The sequence below is a fragment of the Erythrolamprus reginae genome, chromosome 2 (assembly GCF_031021105.1).
Source record: "Erythrolamprus reginae isolate rEryReg1 chromosome 2, rEryReg1.hap1, whole genome shotgun sequence".
NCBI lineage: Eukaryota > Metazoa > Chordata > Lepidosauria > Squamata > Dipsadidae > Erythrolamprus > Erythrolamprus reginae.
This window is the reverse complement of record NC_091951.1, coordinates 113,760,273-113,775,612: the sequence shown is the minus strand read 5'-3', so window position 1 is coordinate 113,775,612 and position 15,340 is coordinate 113,760,273. Positions and strand designations below refer to the sequence as shown.

Sequence of the window (15,340 nt, the reverse complement as noted above, 5' to 3'; positions counted from 1 at the left end):
ATGTGTTCTTTAACTGTCAGTGTTCAACTATTTGTGCTAGCATATTTTCTTTCTAAGAAGTCAGATAGATCCAGCTGATTCATTTTGTCAGTTGTATATTTCAGCACTATCAAAATTGTATAGCGTTTCTTGGGTTTTTCCAATTATTATTATCCAAATTTGCAAGTTTGGCCAAATCCCTGACTTGGCTTTTCCAGAAGGGTGTTCCCTTTCAGTCAGATTTTGAAGCTCGGTAACCTCTCTTCAATTTAAACAGGCACTTGCTTGTCAAACCAGATATTTAACACAAACATTGTGTATGTATACATTTGTATGTGTACACATAATCCTCACTGTCATCTTTATCATTATTATTTTTTTGCCAAGTTTCCCATTTTAGAATGAATTGCTTCCTGTCTCTGGATAATTGGCCACATGATATTAAATTATTCTAAGTCACTCGAGATATGCCATATGGGTGGAAAGTAGAACTTAAGGGTTAGGAATATACCATCCAATTTAGTTTCTCTTCTGGTATCTACAGTTTTGACAAGTCTTTCAAAAAACTCATAGCTCTTCCAAAGATAATTCATCCACATTCTCTATTTCTCTTTCCCTTCTACTCCTCTTAACTTTCATAAACATAGTGATTATTGTCCATTCATAAGCTTGTATCATCTGCCCAAATTTTGTGAGTTTCTGTTTATGGTGCTCTTCTGAGACAGAGCTTGAAGACTTAGTGTTTATTGATTTTATACATTAAAGTCATAGATATCAACCTTTTATTTAATGCCACAGAGAAAATGAAATCAAACAAACCAAAGATCCAGATGCCGCTAACCTATAGATGTGTATCTGTGTTACTTGTAGTTAGGCCTGACACAAGATATGTTTGTTTTCTGTGTTAACACAACAAGTGAAATCCAGATCTTAGTCAGTTAAATTATTTTTGCTTCAGAGGGACAAAGTCTCAAACAACTGGCCACCCATCGCAGTGTAACAATGCTGTACAGTCACAATAATTCTGGGTTGCTCTTCCTTGCCACCTAGAACCAGCTGTTTGAAGCAGCCATTCTATCTATTTTTTATCAACTGGACTACCCCTACATATGAAAGAATCTTTGGTTTCATTCCCCCCCCTCTGAAATGTGTATTCTCATGAATCAAATGGTACAGATAGCATTAAAGTTCGAGATGCATGTTGAACTCAAAGATGAAACAAATCAAGTTGATATACGCCAAAGATAAAAGGCTTTTAGAAGGCTTTGAATGTAATTCAAGCAAGTTATGTTAATCCTTTCAATAGCCTGTTTATCTAAGAATTGCATTGAGATTTTTATCTTGTGAACTGTAGACGGAGTTGCCGGATCATAATTCCCACTCTTCAAAACAATGGAAGTGTTGAGATGATGTGAGTTATACTCCAACCTCCCAGAGTGTGGAAGGCTGTCCAGCAATTTTATTGGTCTACTGTTGTGATATTATCTCCTTGCAAATGGAAACTAAGTCCCCCCTCCTCTTATTTTGCTTATAAAAGCCATTCTAACTCAATGGTGGCTTGCATCAACCTTGGTAGCATTTCCAGTAATAAATATAGGACCAGATTCAATAAATATGCCAATTCCTATGTTGTTAAACTAACTTAGATTGACTGCTATCTGCTATCTGTATCTTTAAAAAAAAAAAAATTAGTATAATGACAACATTTTTGTCCCCTCATCAAATGCATCCCAAGGGCCTAGGATAGCCAGATGTTGTTGTTTAACCATTTCAGGCTGTAAGCTGTTCCAAGTAAAGCTGCCTTTTGTAATCGATTGATGACACTGATTTAGTCAATGTCGATGAATCAAAATGAATCAATGTCCAGTATTGGCAGGGTAGCATAGTTTGAAGACCTCTGCTTTAAAGACATAAAATTGCCACCCAGAATAGGGGACCAGATGTGCAATAAAGTCTGCACAGTTGTGTGGAGTATGGATAGTTTTGAATACCTCTGGTGCAGATTATATTATAAAATTTGTTGCATGGTTTTATATCTTTGTATTGCTTTTAACTGCTGTAACTTGCCTAGGGAATTTGAGATAAAAGGCTATATACTGTAAATCAAACAACCCAGCCTTATCATCAAAACATTATTTATTTTATTTTGTCTGTCTGTCTGTCTATCTATCTGTCTGTCTATCTGTCTATCTGTCTATCTGTCTATCTGTCTATCTGTCTATCTATCTATCCATTGATCCATCGATCCATCCATCCATCCATCCATCCATCTGATTTTTTAATGCCGCCCTTCTTAGACTCGGGGCTGCTTACAACACTTAGCACTTTTTAACAGAGCCAGCATATTGCCCCCACAATCCGTCTCCTCATTTTACCCACCTTGGAAGGATGGAAGGCTGAGTCAACCTTGAGCCAGTGATGAGATTTGAACCGCTGATCTACAGATCTACAGTCAGCAGTCAGCTTTAGTGGCCTGCAGTACTGCACTCTACCTGCTGCACCACCTCGGCTCTTTTACCATGAAGTCTTATCATCAAGACATGACTTGAAATAGCTTTCCCAACCACGCACACATGAGACATCTTGAATCATGGTTGTAAGAGTGTGCAGGCAGTATAACCAATGATATTTAGTGGTACACTGGCTAGCTGCATTGATAGAAAATATACTGTTCTAACTTAAGCATTTAAAATTATTATTATGATTGTCGGAAGGGGAAATGTATTATTATTATTATTAATTCAGAGGAATACAAGTCCCAAACTTGCTTTAATGTCAAGTTCCAGTTGAATTTACAATAGTTCTTTTATATTCTATCTCCTGGAAGTTTTAACAATGACAACAATAATACATTTCTTAATCTTTACAATGTTTATTTCTGATGTATTCTCAAGACATGTATGATTGTTAAGCTGTGAATTGAGAAATTAAGAAATAATATTTTGTCTTTGATTTGTAGCCCCAATGTATGTGCTGTGCTGAAACTCATCGGAACCAACAAGAAATACATGCCAAATTGCAAACTGTGGTACCAAAAGAAAATATGTGGAAAATCAACGTAAGTAAGATTTTTTAAAAAGGGGAAAGTTTCTTTTTTGTGCTCAACAGGCATGCAAATGAATAATGAAGTAAGGTTTTCTTCCTGACTTCTTCAGCCCCATGAGGGATATCTGCAAATCAATCTGAGGTCTGCCCTGGCAAACCCAATGAGCATAGCCGAAAGCTTCCTGTGGAAAAAAAATGGCCTTGATGCATACTCTTGGAAGGAAGAAGCAATCTGCACTCAGTTAGGAATTTATACAGGCTGGCTGACTGCCAGTCTTCTGCTAAAGTCTTCTAGTCTTCTGAGAAAGGTGTATCCTCCCCAAGGTCAGATAAATTTGGAATTTGAGAGATGAGATAAATACAAGTATCATGAAAGATCCAGAGAGTTAACTTCGCCAGAGTAATTTATAGGTTGATCACCTGTGATGATAAATACATTTCTACGTAAGATGAAATCAACAGAAGTTAGAAAATGGAAAAATATGTCTTAAGGGGACCAGTGTCTTAGAGCAAAAGCATGTGTGTGTTTTTACATCAATGGTTGCAAGTAAGTAGGGCTGGCAAAGTGGTACCCTTACTGGGATTTGATCCTGGGGCTTCTGCCTTGTAAGGCAGAGAATATATAATAAATATATAAAACACACACACACACCACACATATATATATAGTGTGTGTGTGTGTGTATGAAAAATTAATTGCAGTTCAATGGAGTCAATTTAGTGATAATTATTCTGCACTGATTTAATAATCTCTATTAATCTCATGAACATTTGCAGTTTGCTGCTGGCAGTGTTTGGAGAATTGTAAAGACTATATTGACAACTCTGGACGGTTTGGAGATTTTGATTATACCCTTTTGCATTTGAGATGCACTTTTATGATAAAGCCTCAGCACTATGGCATTATGGGGGTTTTGAATTCCAAAATATAGCACTTTTCTCTGGAAAGAAATAGTGGCCCTATTCCTTTTTTTTTTCTAAATCAGAAGAGCTATAAGAGGAGGTTGATTGGGAACACACAGTATCAAAAAAAAAATATTGACAGTCTTATGATTTCCAATGTTTAATTTAGAGAGTAAGGGACGTAATCTTAACATATAATAGATGAAATCCATTACCAAAGCAACAAGGCAGAAAAATCTGAATCCAAAACAAGCAGGAAATACAAAGAAATGTCACAGGTAGACATCTTCTTAATTCATATGAGTATTAGATGAGAAGGTAAAAGCACAATCAGATTTGCCAGATTCTGTTATTGTAGCCACTCTCAATAAAAGTAGCCTTATCCTTCCTAGCCCTGGTCTGGTTTTTGTGGTGAGGCTGCCACTCAGAAATGGTTTGCCAAAAATGTAAAGTGATGTTTGACAAAAGGTTCAGGTGTATCTTGGAAAGGACTGTTGTTTGGTAGATTATAATTGATTAAACAATGACCCTCACAAACGCTTATTTTTTGGCTTTGTGCTGACCTGCAAGGAAATTTTGAAAAGATGTCCCATGGACTTAAGTTAGGTCTTGCCTTTCCATTATTTGATCACAGAATTTGAAAGCAAGAGAGGTAGTTGGCTTATTAAATTGGTAGCTGACAGAAAGTTGGCAAGGGTTATCAGTGCTAGGGAATACATAATCAAAATTCAAATGATCCTGACAGGTCTAAACTAACAAGATGAAATTAAACAGGAATACATTTTAAGTCCAACATTCAGCAACAAAAGGATAAAAAGCAGGTGGGATGGGTGAGAACAAACTTGGCAAAAGTATAGATGAAAAGAATTTGAGTGCCTTGTTGTAGCTTGAATGTTAGCCAGCATGGTTTTTTTAACAAAGCAAATTCAATCATAGACTATAGGAACAGAGTAAGACTGGTGAGATCATGAGAAGTAGGTTCTCATCTTTTATGTTATCTTTGTCAAACCTTAACTGATTATAGATGTTACATTTGACAAAGTACAACGAAAAATTGGTAAATGTCCAGGGAAGTTACCATAAGAAGTGATTGAAGGAACCTGGATATATTTAGCCTGAAGAAAATATTAATAAGGGATGGCTAGACTTGCATATTTTATGCAAAAGATGGAACTTGTTCTGAATGGCAGAGATTTATGTAATTCTAAGAGAAAAAACATATGGGAATGTTCTAAATACCATTTTGAAAAAAATAGAATAACTTTTGTAATTGATAATATAACTGGAACATGACCAAATTCCGTGGCAGCATCTCTTTTCCAATTATTAACCAATGCAACATGATCCAATGAAAAAGGATAAAATATATATATGTGGCAAATCCTTACTTGGGTGATAACAGTTAATAATAACAGTACGCTTATTAAAGCACATTAATCACCAATATATTAAAAACATTTCTGGACCACTTATTTCTTGTTCCACCACCAATTTTAAGCAGTTGTCAATCAGAATTGCTACCCTTTAGCAGATTCCAGTTTCCACTTATATATACTGATCCCCCAAACGAGAAATCTTTATTTTACAGAATAAAATGTGATGATTTTTTTTATAAAAACACTGTAAATTATGAGTTTTACTTAAGTATTAAGAATTATTATGTATGTATTACCATATTTTTCAGAGTATAAGATACACCTTAGTCTTTTGGGAGGAAAATAGGAGAAAAAAAATCTGCCTACCAGGTATTCATTTAGCGTCCTTAGTCTGATCAGCTTCAGCACATTATTTTATCTCCTGATTAGAGTAAAAAATACTTATTTGGAGAGAGTAACAATGAAAGAGCCTGCGAGCTGATAAGAGCTGGAAACATTATTAGCACCTCATTAGGGTTGGAAAGAAACTTATTCAGAGCAAGTAGAGCAATGAAAAAAAGCCTGCAAAGACTTAGGGCTGGAAAAACATTCTTTGGGGAGGGTAACAATGAAAAACCTGCAAGATAAGAACTGGGAAGATCATTAGCACCTAGTTAGGGAGGAAAAAGAAAGGCTTCCCCCCAAAAAAGCTACATTCAGAGTATAAGACGCACCCAAATTTTCAGACTCCTTTAAGGGAATAAAAAAGTGCATCTTATACTGCAAAAAAATATAGTATATAGCCATAGTAATAGCGCTTTGACTTATGTATGTTTTACAGCCCTCTTTACAGAGTGACCATATTGCCCTCAGCAATCTCGGTCCTCATTTTACCAACCTCAGAAGGAGGGAAAGCTGAGTCAACCTTGAGCCAACCAGGATTGAACTCTTGACAAAGTGAGCAGAATTAGCTTGCAACACTGCATTCTAACCAATGGAGGGCTCCTACCAGAATGGCTAATTGCATGCAGCTCCATGGCTCTGGCGCACGAGTGCAGGATCAAGTGCAATTTTGCTTCCCACACCTTCCCGCATATGGGATGCACATTTTGGTTAGGTTTTTTACTTGCCTGCATGCAGGGAAGCAAAAAATCTCACTGAAACACACGCGCATGTGCGTCCCCATGCAAGATTTTGCTACTTGTACAAGTGCAGGAAGCAAAATTACGCTCGATCCCTCACTCGCGCACCAGAGCAATTAGCCATGCAATTGCATGCCATTAGCCGTTCTAGTAGGAGTCCACCACTGATTCTAACCACTGTCCCACCATGCCTCATTATATATGGTTTATGAATGGTAAAAACATTTTAACTGAAGATGAAGCTAACTGTAAACCAATGTTTCTCAATCTTGGAAGCCTGAAGATGCGTGGTCTTCAGCTCCCAAAATTTCCTAGCCAGCATGCTGGTTGAGGAATCCTGGGAAATTGAACTCCACCCATCTTCAAACTGAGAAGGTTGAGAAAACCATTGGGAGACTTCAGTGGTAGCAATATACTAAATTTGGACATACAAGCAGAGACGACAGACACATTAAGCTTTGGACACTGAAATGGGAGATACTTAAATAGAACCAATTACTCAGAAGAATGATGGGTTCATTTTTTATTTTAAGATGAACATGGACTACCATCTTTTAGGGATGCTTTATTTTGTAGTCTTCCATGTTGTTAGCTGAAACAGCTTCTTCCATAGAAGCTATGATTCTATGTGCAATTGTTCCTATCCTGAGGTCTTTCTATCATATGCATGTACTACTGTATCAAGATCAAATAAATCTTTCAACATTCATGGACAATAAAGATAAAAATAATAAAGTTCTGAGAAATTGGTGAAAGTACTCATGCCAATTTACCAAAAGACAAAATATTAGTAAGATCCACAGCTTTCAATCCTATCTAAAGCAAGTCCAAACATGACTAGCTTATAAGACTTGTAACAGGCTAGTAGACTCAGATTAAAGCAAGTTTTTCAAGATATTTTTTCATATTCATATTTCATGATATCTATAATTAAAATATGTATGTTGAAAAGAATACATACATGATGACATGTAAACAATATATAGATAGGATTGGATCATTATTCTATTTTAAACACGGATGTAAATTTTTCTTAGTTCCTTGTGTTCATCTTTACCAGAAAACCACATTTGTGTGAGGAGTGCAAACTACTTTCTGATTTCAACAAAGATATTGTAAGAAAGTCTCTGAAAGTCCTTGATATCTCCCAAAAAGGAGATGTAACTCACCAGGGGAAGAGCCTTCTGTGGTGGCCCTGGCCCTCTGGAACCAACTCCCCCCAGAGATCAGAATTGCCCCCACCCTCCTCACCCCTGGGACCCACCAGACGACATTGTTTAGTCAACGGGACCCGGAGAAGGCCAACTCTGTGGGACCTAACCTGTCGCTGGGATTGGTGCAGCAGAAGGCGGTCCCGGAGATATTCTGGTCCGATGCCATGAAAGGCTTTATAGGTCATAACCAACACTTTGAATTGTGACCGGAAACTGATCGGCAACCAATGCACACTGCGGAGTGTTTGTGTAACATGGGCATATTTAGGAAAGCCCATTATTGTTGTTAGCCGCCCTGAGTCTACAAAGAGGGGCGGCATACAAATCTAATAAATAAATAAGTAAGTAAGTAAGTAAGTAAGTAAGTAAGTAAGTAAGTAAGTAAGTAAGTAAGTAAGTAAGTAAGTAAGTAAATAAATAAATAAATAAATAAAATAAGATGTAGAAATAAAGATAACAGAGAAAGCAAAGGAAGCTTTTCTAATTCATTCCTATATTGTGTCATGAGCCATTTTTCAGACTACTATGACAATAATTACTTATAATTCCTTTTTAAAATTGGTCATAAATGGTTTGCCATTGCCTCTTTTCTGGGGCTGAGGGAGAATGACTGGCTCAAGATCACCCAGCTGGCTTTGTGCCTAAGGCAAGGCTAGAACTCACTGACTTCTGGGATTGCTAGCCTGTAGTATAACCACTACAACAAACTCTCCTCATGATTCTTTTAAGTGTGCTAATTATTCCTAATCATTTAAACCTGCTATTTCCCATAAAAGATTCTTTCCTAATTCTAAAACAAACAAACAACCCCTCCCTCCAACTCTGTGAATTTCCAATCTCAAAATATTTGATTGATTCCTCTCTTCCTGGATTTTACAGAGGTAATTTGTTGCATCTCTATGATTTTTTCAGCTACAATGGAACACAATGTTAAGGAAAGTATTATATTCATGATTATTAATAGGAATTGACAATAGCAAAAGTGTATCAAGGGACTTAATGGGAGAAAATGTGAATATTATGTTGTTTAAATTGTTCTGATTTTCTTCTTAGGGTTTTTAGAGTGTCAGTAAGATGGAGAGATATTTTTAATCCAACATCTGCCCTATCAAGCTTCTGGTATCAAGTTTCTAGACTTTTCAAAGCTTTTGACATTTGATTTACTGATATCTAAATACCTACTTAATCCCACTTCCTTGCTGTATTTGCAGTGACTGAATTCTCTTAGCTTGATTCAAATAGTATTTAACTCACTTGGTTCTTGAAAAGGCATAAATCATGTATGGGTCCCTCAGGAATGATTAAAAATCCAAGGTCACTCTTTGAAAAAAGTAGAGCACTTCGGATTTAAAAATTGGGATCTAGTTAATGCTGCTGGAATGCTTTGTTTTTAGAGAACTAATTCTTCAAAACAAAAGGGAAGGAAACTTATCCCAAATAAGAAAATAGGCACAAAATACAAAAGGATCTTGACAACCTTGAACAATGGGCACTATCTAACAAAATGAAATTCAGTGGTGAAAAAAGTAAGGTTCCACATTTAGACAAGAAAAACAAAACACACAGGCACAGTATATGTGGTACATTGCTCAACAGTAATAAATGTGGGAGGGATTTTGGAGTCCTAGTGGACAACCATTTAAATACGAGCCAGCAGTGTGCAGCAGCTGCCAAAAAAGCCAACACAGTTCTAGGCTGCATTAACAGAGGGATAGAATCAAGATCACATGAAGTGTTAATACCACTTTATAAGGCCTTGGTAAGTCCACACTTGAAATACTGCATTCAGTTTTGGTCGCCACAATGCAAAAAGGATATTGAGACTCTAGAAAAAGTGTAGAGAAGAGCGACAAAGATTATTGGAGGCTAAAACATATGAATAACAGTTGCAGGAACTGGGTATGTCTCGTTTAATGAAAAGAAGGATCAGGGAAGACATGATAGTAGTGTTCCAATATCTCACGGGTTGCCACAAAGAAGAAGGAGTCAACCTATTCTCCAAAGCAATGGGTGGAACCTAAACAATGAGAGAAGTAATTTAGAACTAAAGAGAAATTTGCTGACAGTCAGAACAGTTAATTAATGAAAAAGCTTGCCTCCAGAAGTTGTGAATGCCCCAACACTGGAAGTTTTTAAGCAGATGTTGGATAAACACCTGCTTGAAGTAGTGCAGGGTTTCCTGCCTAAGCAGGAGGTTGGAATAGAAGACCTCAAAGGTCCCTTCCAATTCTGTTGTTGTTGTTGTTGTTGTTGTTGTTGTTGTTGTTAAATATTAGAATGTAATTAATTATTTGGTAGAGAGTGTATTTATTTTTATTTAAAAATTGCAATCCTTGTTTTTGAAATATCGTCTTTCACTATCTTCATTTTTCTCTAATACAGAAAGTTGGCTTCAGTATCCAGAGATGTAATAGCCTGTTTAAGTCCCCATTGAGTCAAGTGCTAGTTTATTGGCACAAATGCAGCTGATAATATTAGAAATATTTGCCACCTTCCTAGTTTTGCATGTGGGGAAAACCAAGTCTGATTATAAAAAGTTATCATAGAAGCAGTTTTAAACCTCTGCAAAGAATAATATATTTATGATGATAATTATAGCATAGGCTGTATAATAAGTTACATAGAGGGAATGTGGGTTCAAATCTCTTCTGTCACAAAGCATTTTAACTGCCATTAGGTAAACTACACGTATTTTGAAGAACTGAGACAATAATAAAATAAGGGATGTTATTATTTACAAGATGTTCTTGGACTGGGATAGAAAAGGAAGCTAAATGTGCAGTTCTTTAATACTGAATGCCTTTAGGCTATTTCCCAAAATGTTATGTTTCCAAGGTAAAGATAGAACTGTAATGTTTGTTTATAACATCAAAGAAAGATGAGCTGATTTTGTTTTTCTTCCAAACCTCTGATTTGCTTGGAGGATAATGTCATTGCATTTCTCCCCTCTGTCACCAGATGTTGTGCTCTCTCTTTAGCTAATAGACCTGAGGAAACTTGAGAGGTAAATATCATGATACTGTCTGATTATAAAACTTCTTACAAATCTATGTGTCCTCTGGTTCAGTGTTTCCCAACCTTGGCAACTTGAAGGTGAATGCTGGCTGGGGAATTCTGGGAGTTGAAGTCCAAATACCTTCAAGCTGCCAAGTTTGGGAAACATTGCTCTGGTTCACTTGACAGTTCAGAGTTATCTCTGGTGTGTTTTGATTTTGTAAGGTGAGCAATCATTTTGCTATTCAAAGGTTTTCTCAGAGTTTGTTGATGCTTAGTCCTCATTTGTCTTACTCTGATAAGGGTCTACTAGTTGCTGTACTCTTGTGCTCTTATAAATACCATCAGTAATGGCAAATAATTGAGCTTTCCTTTGTTCCACTTTCCTTCTTTCTTGCTTGAACAATTCTTTCCTTGCACTGGTTGTTATAATACCTGAAGAGTTATGCTTAATCTGTTTGAAAAGGAATCCTTACGTTTTATAAATGCAATGGACTAGGCCAGTAATGATGGAACTGTTTTCCTTCGGGTGCCGAAAGAGCACTTATGCTTACTATTGTGAATGTGCGACTGCCCACACCCACATTCAATGCCTGGGGAGAGTGAAAACAGCTTTCCCCTCCCCTGGAGGCCCTCTGAATGGCATGTTTCCCAACTTCTGATGGGCTTGTGTTTTGCCCTCCCCAGGCTCCAAAGGCTTCCCTGGAGCCGAGGAGGGTAAAAAAGCCTTCCCCCACACCCCTAGAGACTTTCTGGAATCTAAAAATGCCCTCCTAGAGCCTCTGTGCAAGCCAAAAATGAGCTGGCTATCACACACATGCACGTTGGAGCTGAGGTAGGGCAACGGCTTGTGTGCCAGGAGATATGACTCCACGTGCCACTTTGGGATCCGTGCCATAGGTTCGCCATCACTGGACTAGAGTGATATGGAGTGGGGTGAGGGGAATATTTTTACTAAGGGGATGCTTTGGGGGTTTTGGGTTGTTTGTATTTTTTAAAAACACCTACAAAGGCCTATAGGTGGGTGGGTGGTGGAGCAGGAAATTTCAGAATCTGAGGTAAAAATATACATAAAAAATAAGGATTAGCGTAGCCCTGTTACTTTAATAAAGAACAGGGATTCCTGGGATATTCCCAATTTTAGAATGAATGTTTTATTTGGAATTAGATTGCGTGGAGGAGTAGGTTTGTATTACTGTCAGTATGTTTGGATAAGATGTTGATTTAAGAACAATGGCAACTAAAGTGATATCACAATATTTTATTAACTATACAGTGAAAGAAGAACCCTGTTTAGTTAATTAGGTAGTTTTTCAAAACTAGATGTTGAAGCTAGGATGATAGCATCCTTACATTCTTTGAGATTTTACTCATGGCTGTAAGAGAATGTTTAGTTTACATACTTCCTATGTACAGGAGAGTTGCCATGACTATCTGTATTCTATTCATCCAGTTTCATCCAATTGCATACATTTCTCCAGTTTGTGTTTGGTAAGGGAGAGCTGGTTTGGTAAACTAAGTTATTTTAATTGTATTTTATTGTAAGACTACATTAACTTAATTTTATTGTAAGACTACATTAATAGAATCTTGCAAGTCTGTTACTGCAGATTCCCTGCTGTCTCTTTAGTCTGATCAATTAGGGTGGGTCCTTCCTAGGTTTCTTTCTCTGACCATTAAGCAACTATGGGCTCCTCCCTCTCTTGTCTGATTGTTCTGTCAGGCACATCACTTCCTCTCTTCCTTCAAGTTGGTTCTCACATACCATTCCAACAGAAAAACCAAACAGGAAAATGGAGCAGGAAGCCACTTGATTCTGACCCAAATATGTAGTATGTGTGCCATCACATCCTTCTTCAGTTCCTTTTTCCAGAACAAAATACACTCAGTTTTGATTTGACCTGAGGGACTTACCATAGAAGCTAAGCTAAGAACTTAGGCCATAAAAATTCCTTTGCTCTCTCGGTGTAACATAACTTAGAACCAGGAATCCAATCTTAGTTTTTAATTACAGCTTAGCGTAGAGATAGGCAGTGTCTTATTTTTTTCAGGCTGCTTATTCTGCATATATATTCTGCATATATATTCTGTGAACAATAATAGCAATAGTAACATTACTTAGACTTACTGTATATATTTTTATTTTATTTTATTTATTCATTTGTCCAATACACAAATACATAGGAAGAAAAATAGACATGTAGTAATATATATAAGGGTAAAGTGAACTTAGAGGAGAGGATATATGAAAGAAAGAGAATATATATGATAAGTGAGAGAAAGAAAAGACAATTGGACAGGGGATGAAAGGCACACCAGTGCACTTATGTACGTCCCTTACTGGCCTCTTAGGAACCTGGAGAGGTCAATTGTGGAGAGTCTAAGGGAGATATGTTGGGGGTTAGGGGTTGACACAATTGAGTCCGGCAATGAGTTCCACGCTTCGATAACTCGATTGTTGAAATCATATTTTTTACAGTCAAGTTTGGAGCGGTTCGTATTAAGTTTGAATCTGTTGCGTGCTCTTGTGTTGTTGCGGTTGAAGCTGAAGTAGTCATTGACCAGTAGGATGTTGCAGCATATGATCTTGTGGGCAATACTCAAATCGTGTTTTAGGCGCCGTAGTTCTAGGCTTTCTGGGCCCAGGATTGTTAGTCTATTTTCGTAGGATATTCTGTTTCGAGTGGTGGAGGGCTTTACAGCCCTCCCATCTGACAGTTCTTACTATTGAAAAAGAAATGTTTTTTATTTCGTAGGAAACAAACTTAATAAAAATATTCACCACTAGATAATGCCACTTTGAGAAGCAGATCTTGAGAATGGCTCCTGGTTGCTGTTCATCCAGCCAGTGATATAACTAGGATAATGATTCAAACAGTGTGGAACAAATAATTCAATTTCAGAAGTAAATCTGCTACACGTTGAGCACTATTCCACACATATGAGGCTCTTCAACATTTTTCTTTTTCTACCTCTGTTTTTCAGGGAGAGAGGTAAATCTAAGCGAAGCTAAATAGTGACCCATAAAGATGGTATAGAATAATAATGTCGAGCTACAACTGTCTATTTTGTTTATATTTCCCTCAGATTTATGTCTCCATAATATGTGAAATCCTGCTGACATCAACTTAAAGACAAGCAATTTCTTTTTAGTCATTTATTCCCTTAGGCTCTGTGCTCATTAATTTGCAGTTGAGCCACCAAATCAAGCAAACACTTATACTGAAGAGTTCAGACTGCCCTTCTAAGTTTGTATACATTAGGTTTCTGGCTGGTTGGTAGCAGCCCATTAACATCCATTTCTCTATAAATAAGCTTTTGAGAAACAGCATTCTATCTTGGGAATTCTTGATGCTGAACTGTGGCTGAATTCTCCATTAATCATTTTTTTTGGTGTGTTTAATTCTGGATTGAGCTAAAAATCTGTCTAGACTATTAAGGGTGAGTTTATTTGGTTGCCAAATTGGGCATATAAATGTGTATATCTGTTTAAGAAAAGGTTAGTGTGAGACTGAAAAGTGTACCAGTGGGGTGTTGAGAGCTCCAAACATCAAAGAAAGCAAATTATTTTAAGGAAAACATTTCCTATATGGAATATATATACAGTATGTCTGTCTCTAGACAATGAGTCAAGATTTTCCTAGGTAATTTTTCTTGGAAATTACAGAACAGAATCTGTTTCTAAAAATGTATTTTTATTTGTTGCACAAAATTTAATTATTTTAAAGATTTTTTTTCATCCTGTAACATGCTAAAGATCAAATCATAAAATGCCAAATAGTTTCAATTTGCTGCCATCCAATGACTGTCCCCTATTTCATATACAGATACATTCCTATATATTTCATAACATTTTAATCCAACATGGCTTACTTGCTTCTGAGTCAATTCTATAGGTTAAATCCATAGGCAATACATTATTTTCTTTGCAGTTTTGACACTGAGATTACATTGTCTGCTTTTCTAAAAGTTGCAGATTTAAAAGTTAACCAATATTGGGGAAAGATGAAGCTTTTTTTTCCTTATGAAAAAAGGAAAGCTTAGCTTTTATTTTGTTGTTTAAAATGATAATGATAATAATAATAATAATTTATTAGATTTGTATGTCATCCCTCTCCGAGGACTCGGAGCGGCTCACAACAGCAACAAAATCCAATATGATACAAATCCAATATTAAAACTAATATGATAATAAAATGGAGGAGGTTTTTTTTTAAATGCTGACTTTTATTTCTATATATTGTCTTATGTTAGAAGATAGAGAAAAAACAACTCATCAGCAACTATTAAATATGTCAAAGGCAACTCATTAGTTTGATCACTGATCATTTTTTGAACCTTAGAACATAACTAGTTGGCCTGGGTGCTTATTTACAACACAGAGGTACATTCATTGATTTATTTACCTGATTGTTCATAATATAATAGGGAAAGCCATGAGTTCATATAAATGGGTACATGAGAATGAAAAAAATATATTAAATCAATTCCTAACCAAGTGGGCTGGTCAAAGAAAGCAAAAACTATCTCCCAAGGAGAGAAGTATTATTCTTGTATTGGAGTTTGATGAGAGAAAACATTAGATAGCTTGTTAAGATAATAAACATAATGGAATTATGGATATTATCCAAACAGTGATTAAATACAGTGTAGGATTCCAGCAAATACCAAAGTAGCTAAATCTTCTAAAAAATTCACTTCAGTGATT

General features: G+C 36.4%; 1 protein-coding gene across 1 annotated transcript in view; it reads left to right on the top strand.

The window, feature by feature from the left end:
- TGFBI (transforming growth factor beta induced) overlaps positions 1–15,340 on the top strand; it is a 52,836-nt gene that overhangs the window by 5,877 nt on the left and 31,619 nt on the right. The window contains exon 2 of the mRNA XM_070739229.1: positions 2,939–3,037. Coding sequence (XP_070595330.1) covers positions 2,939–3,037 — 99 coding nt within the window. The remainder of the gene's footprint in view (positions 1–2,938; positions 3,038–15,340) is intronic.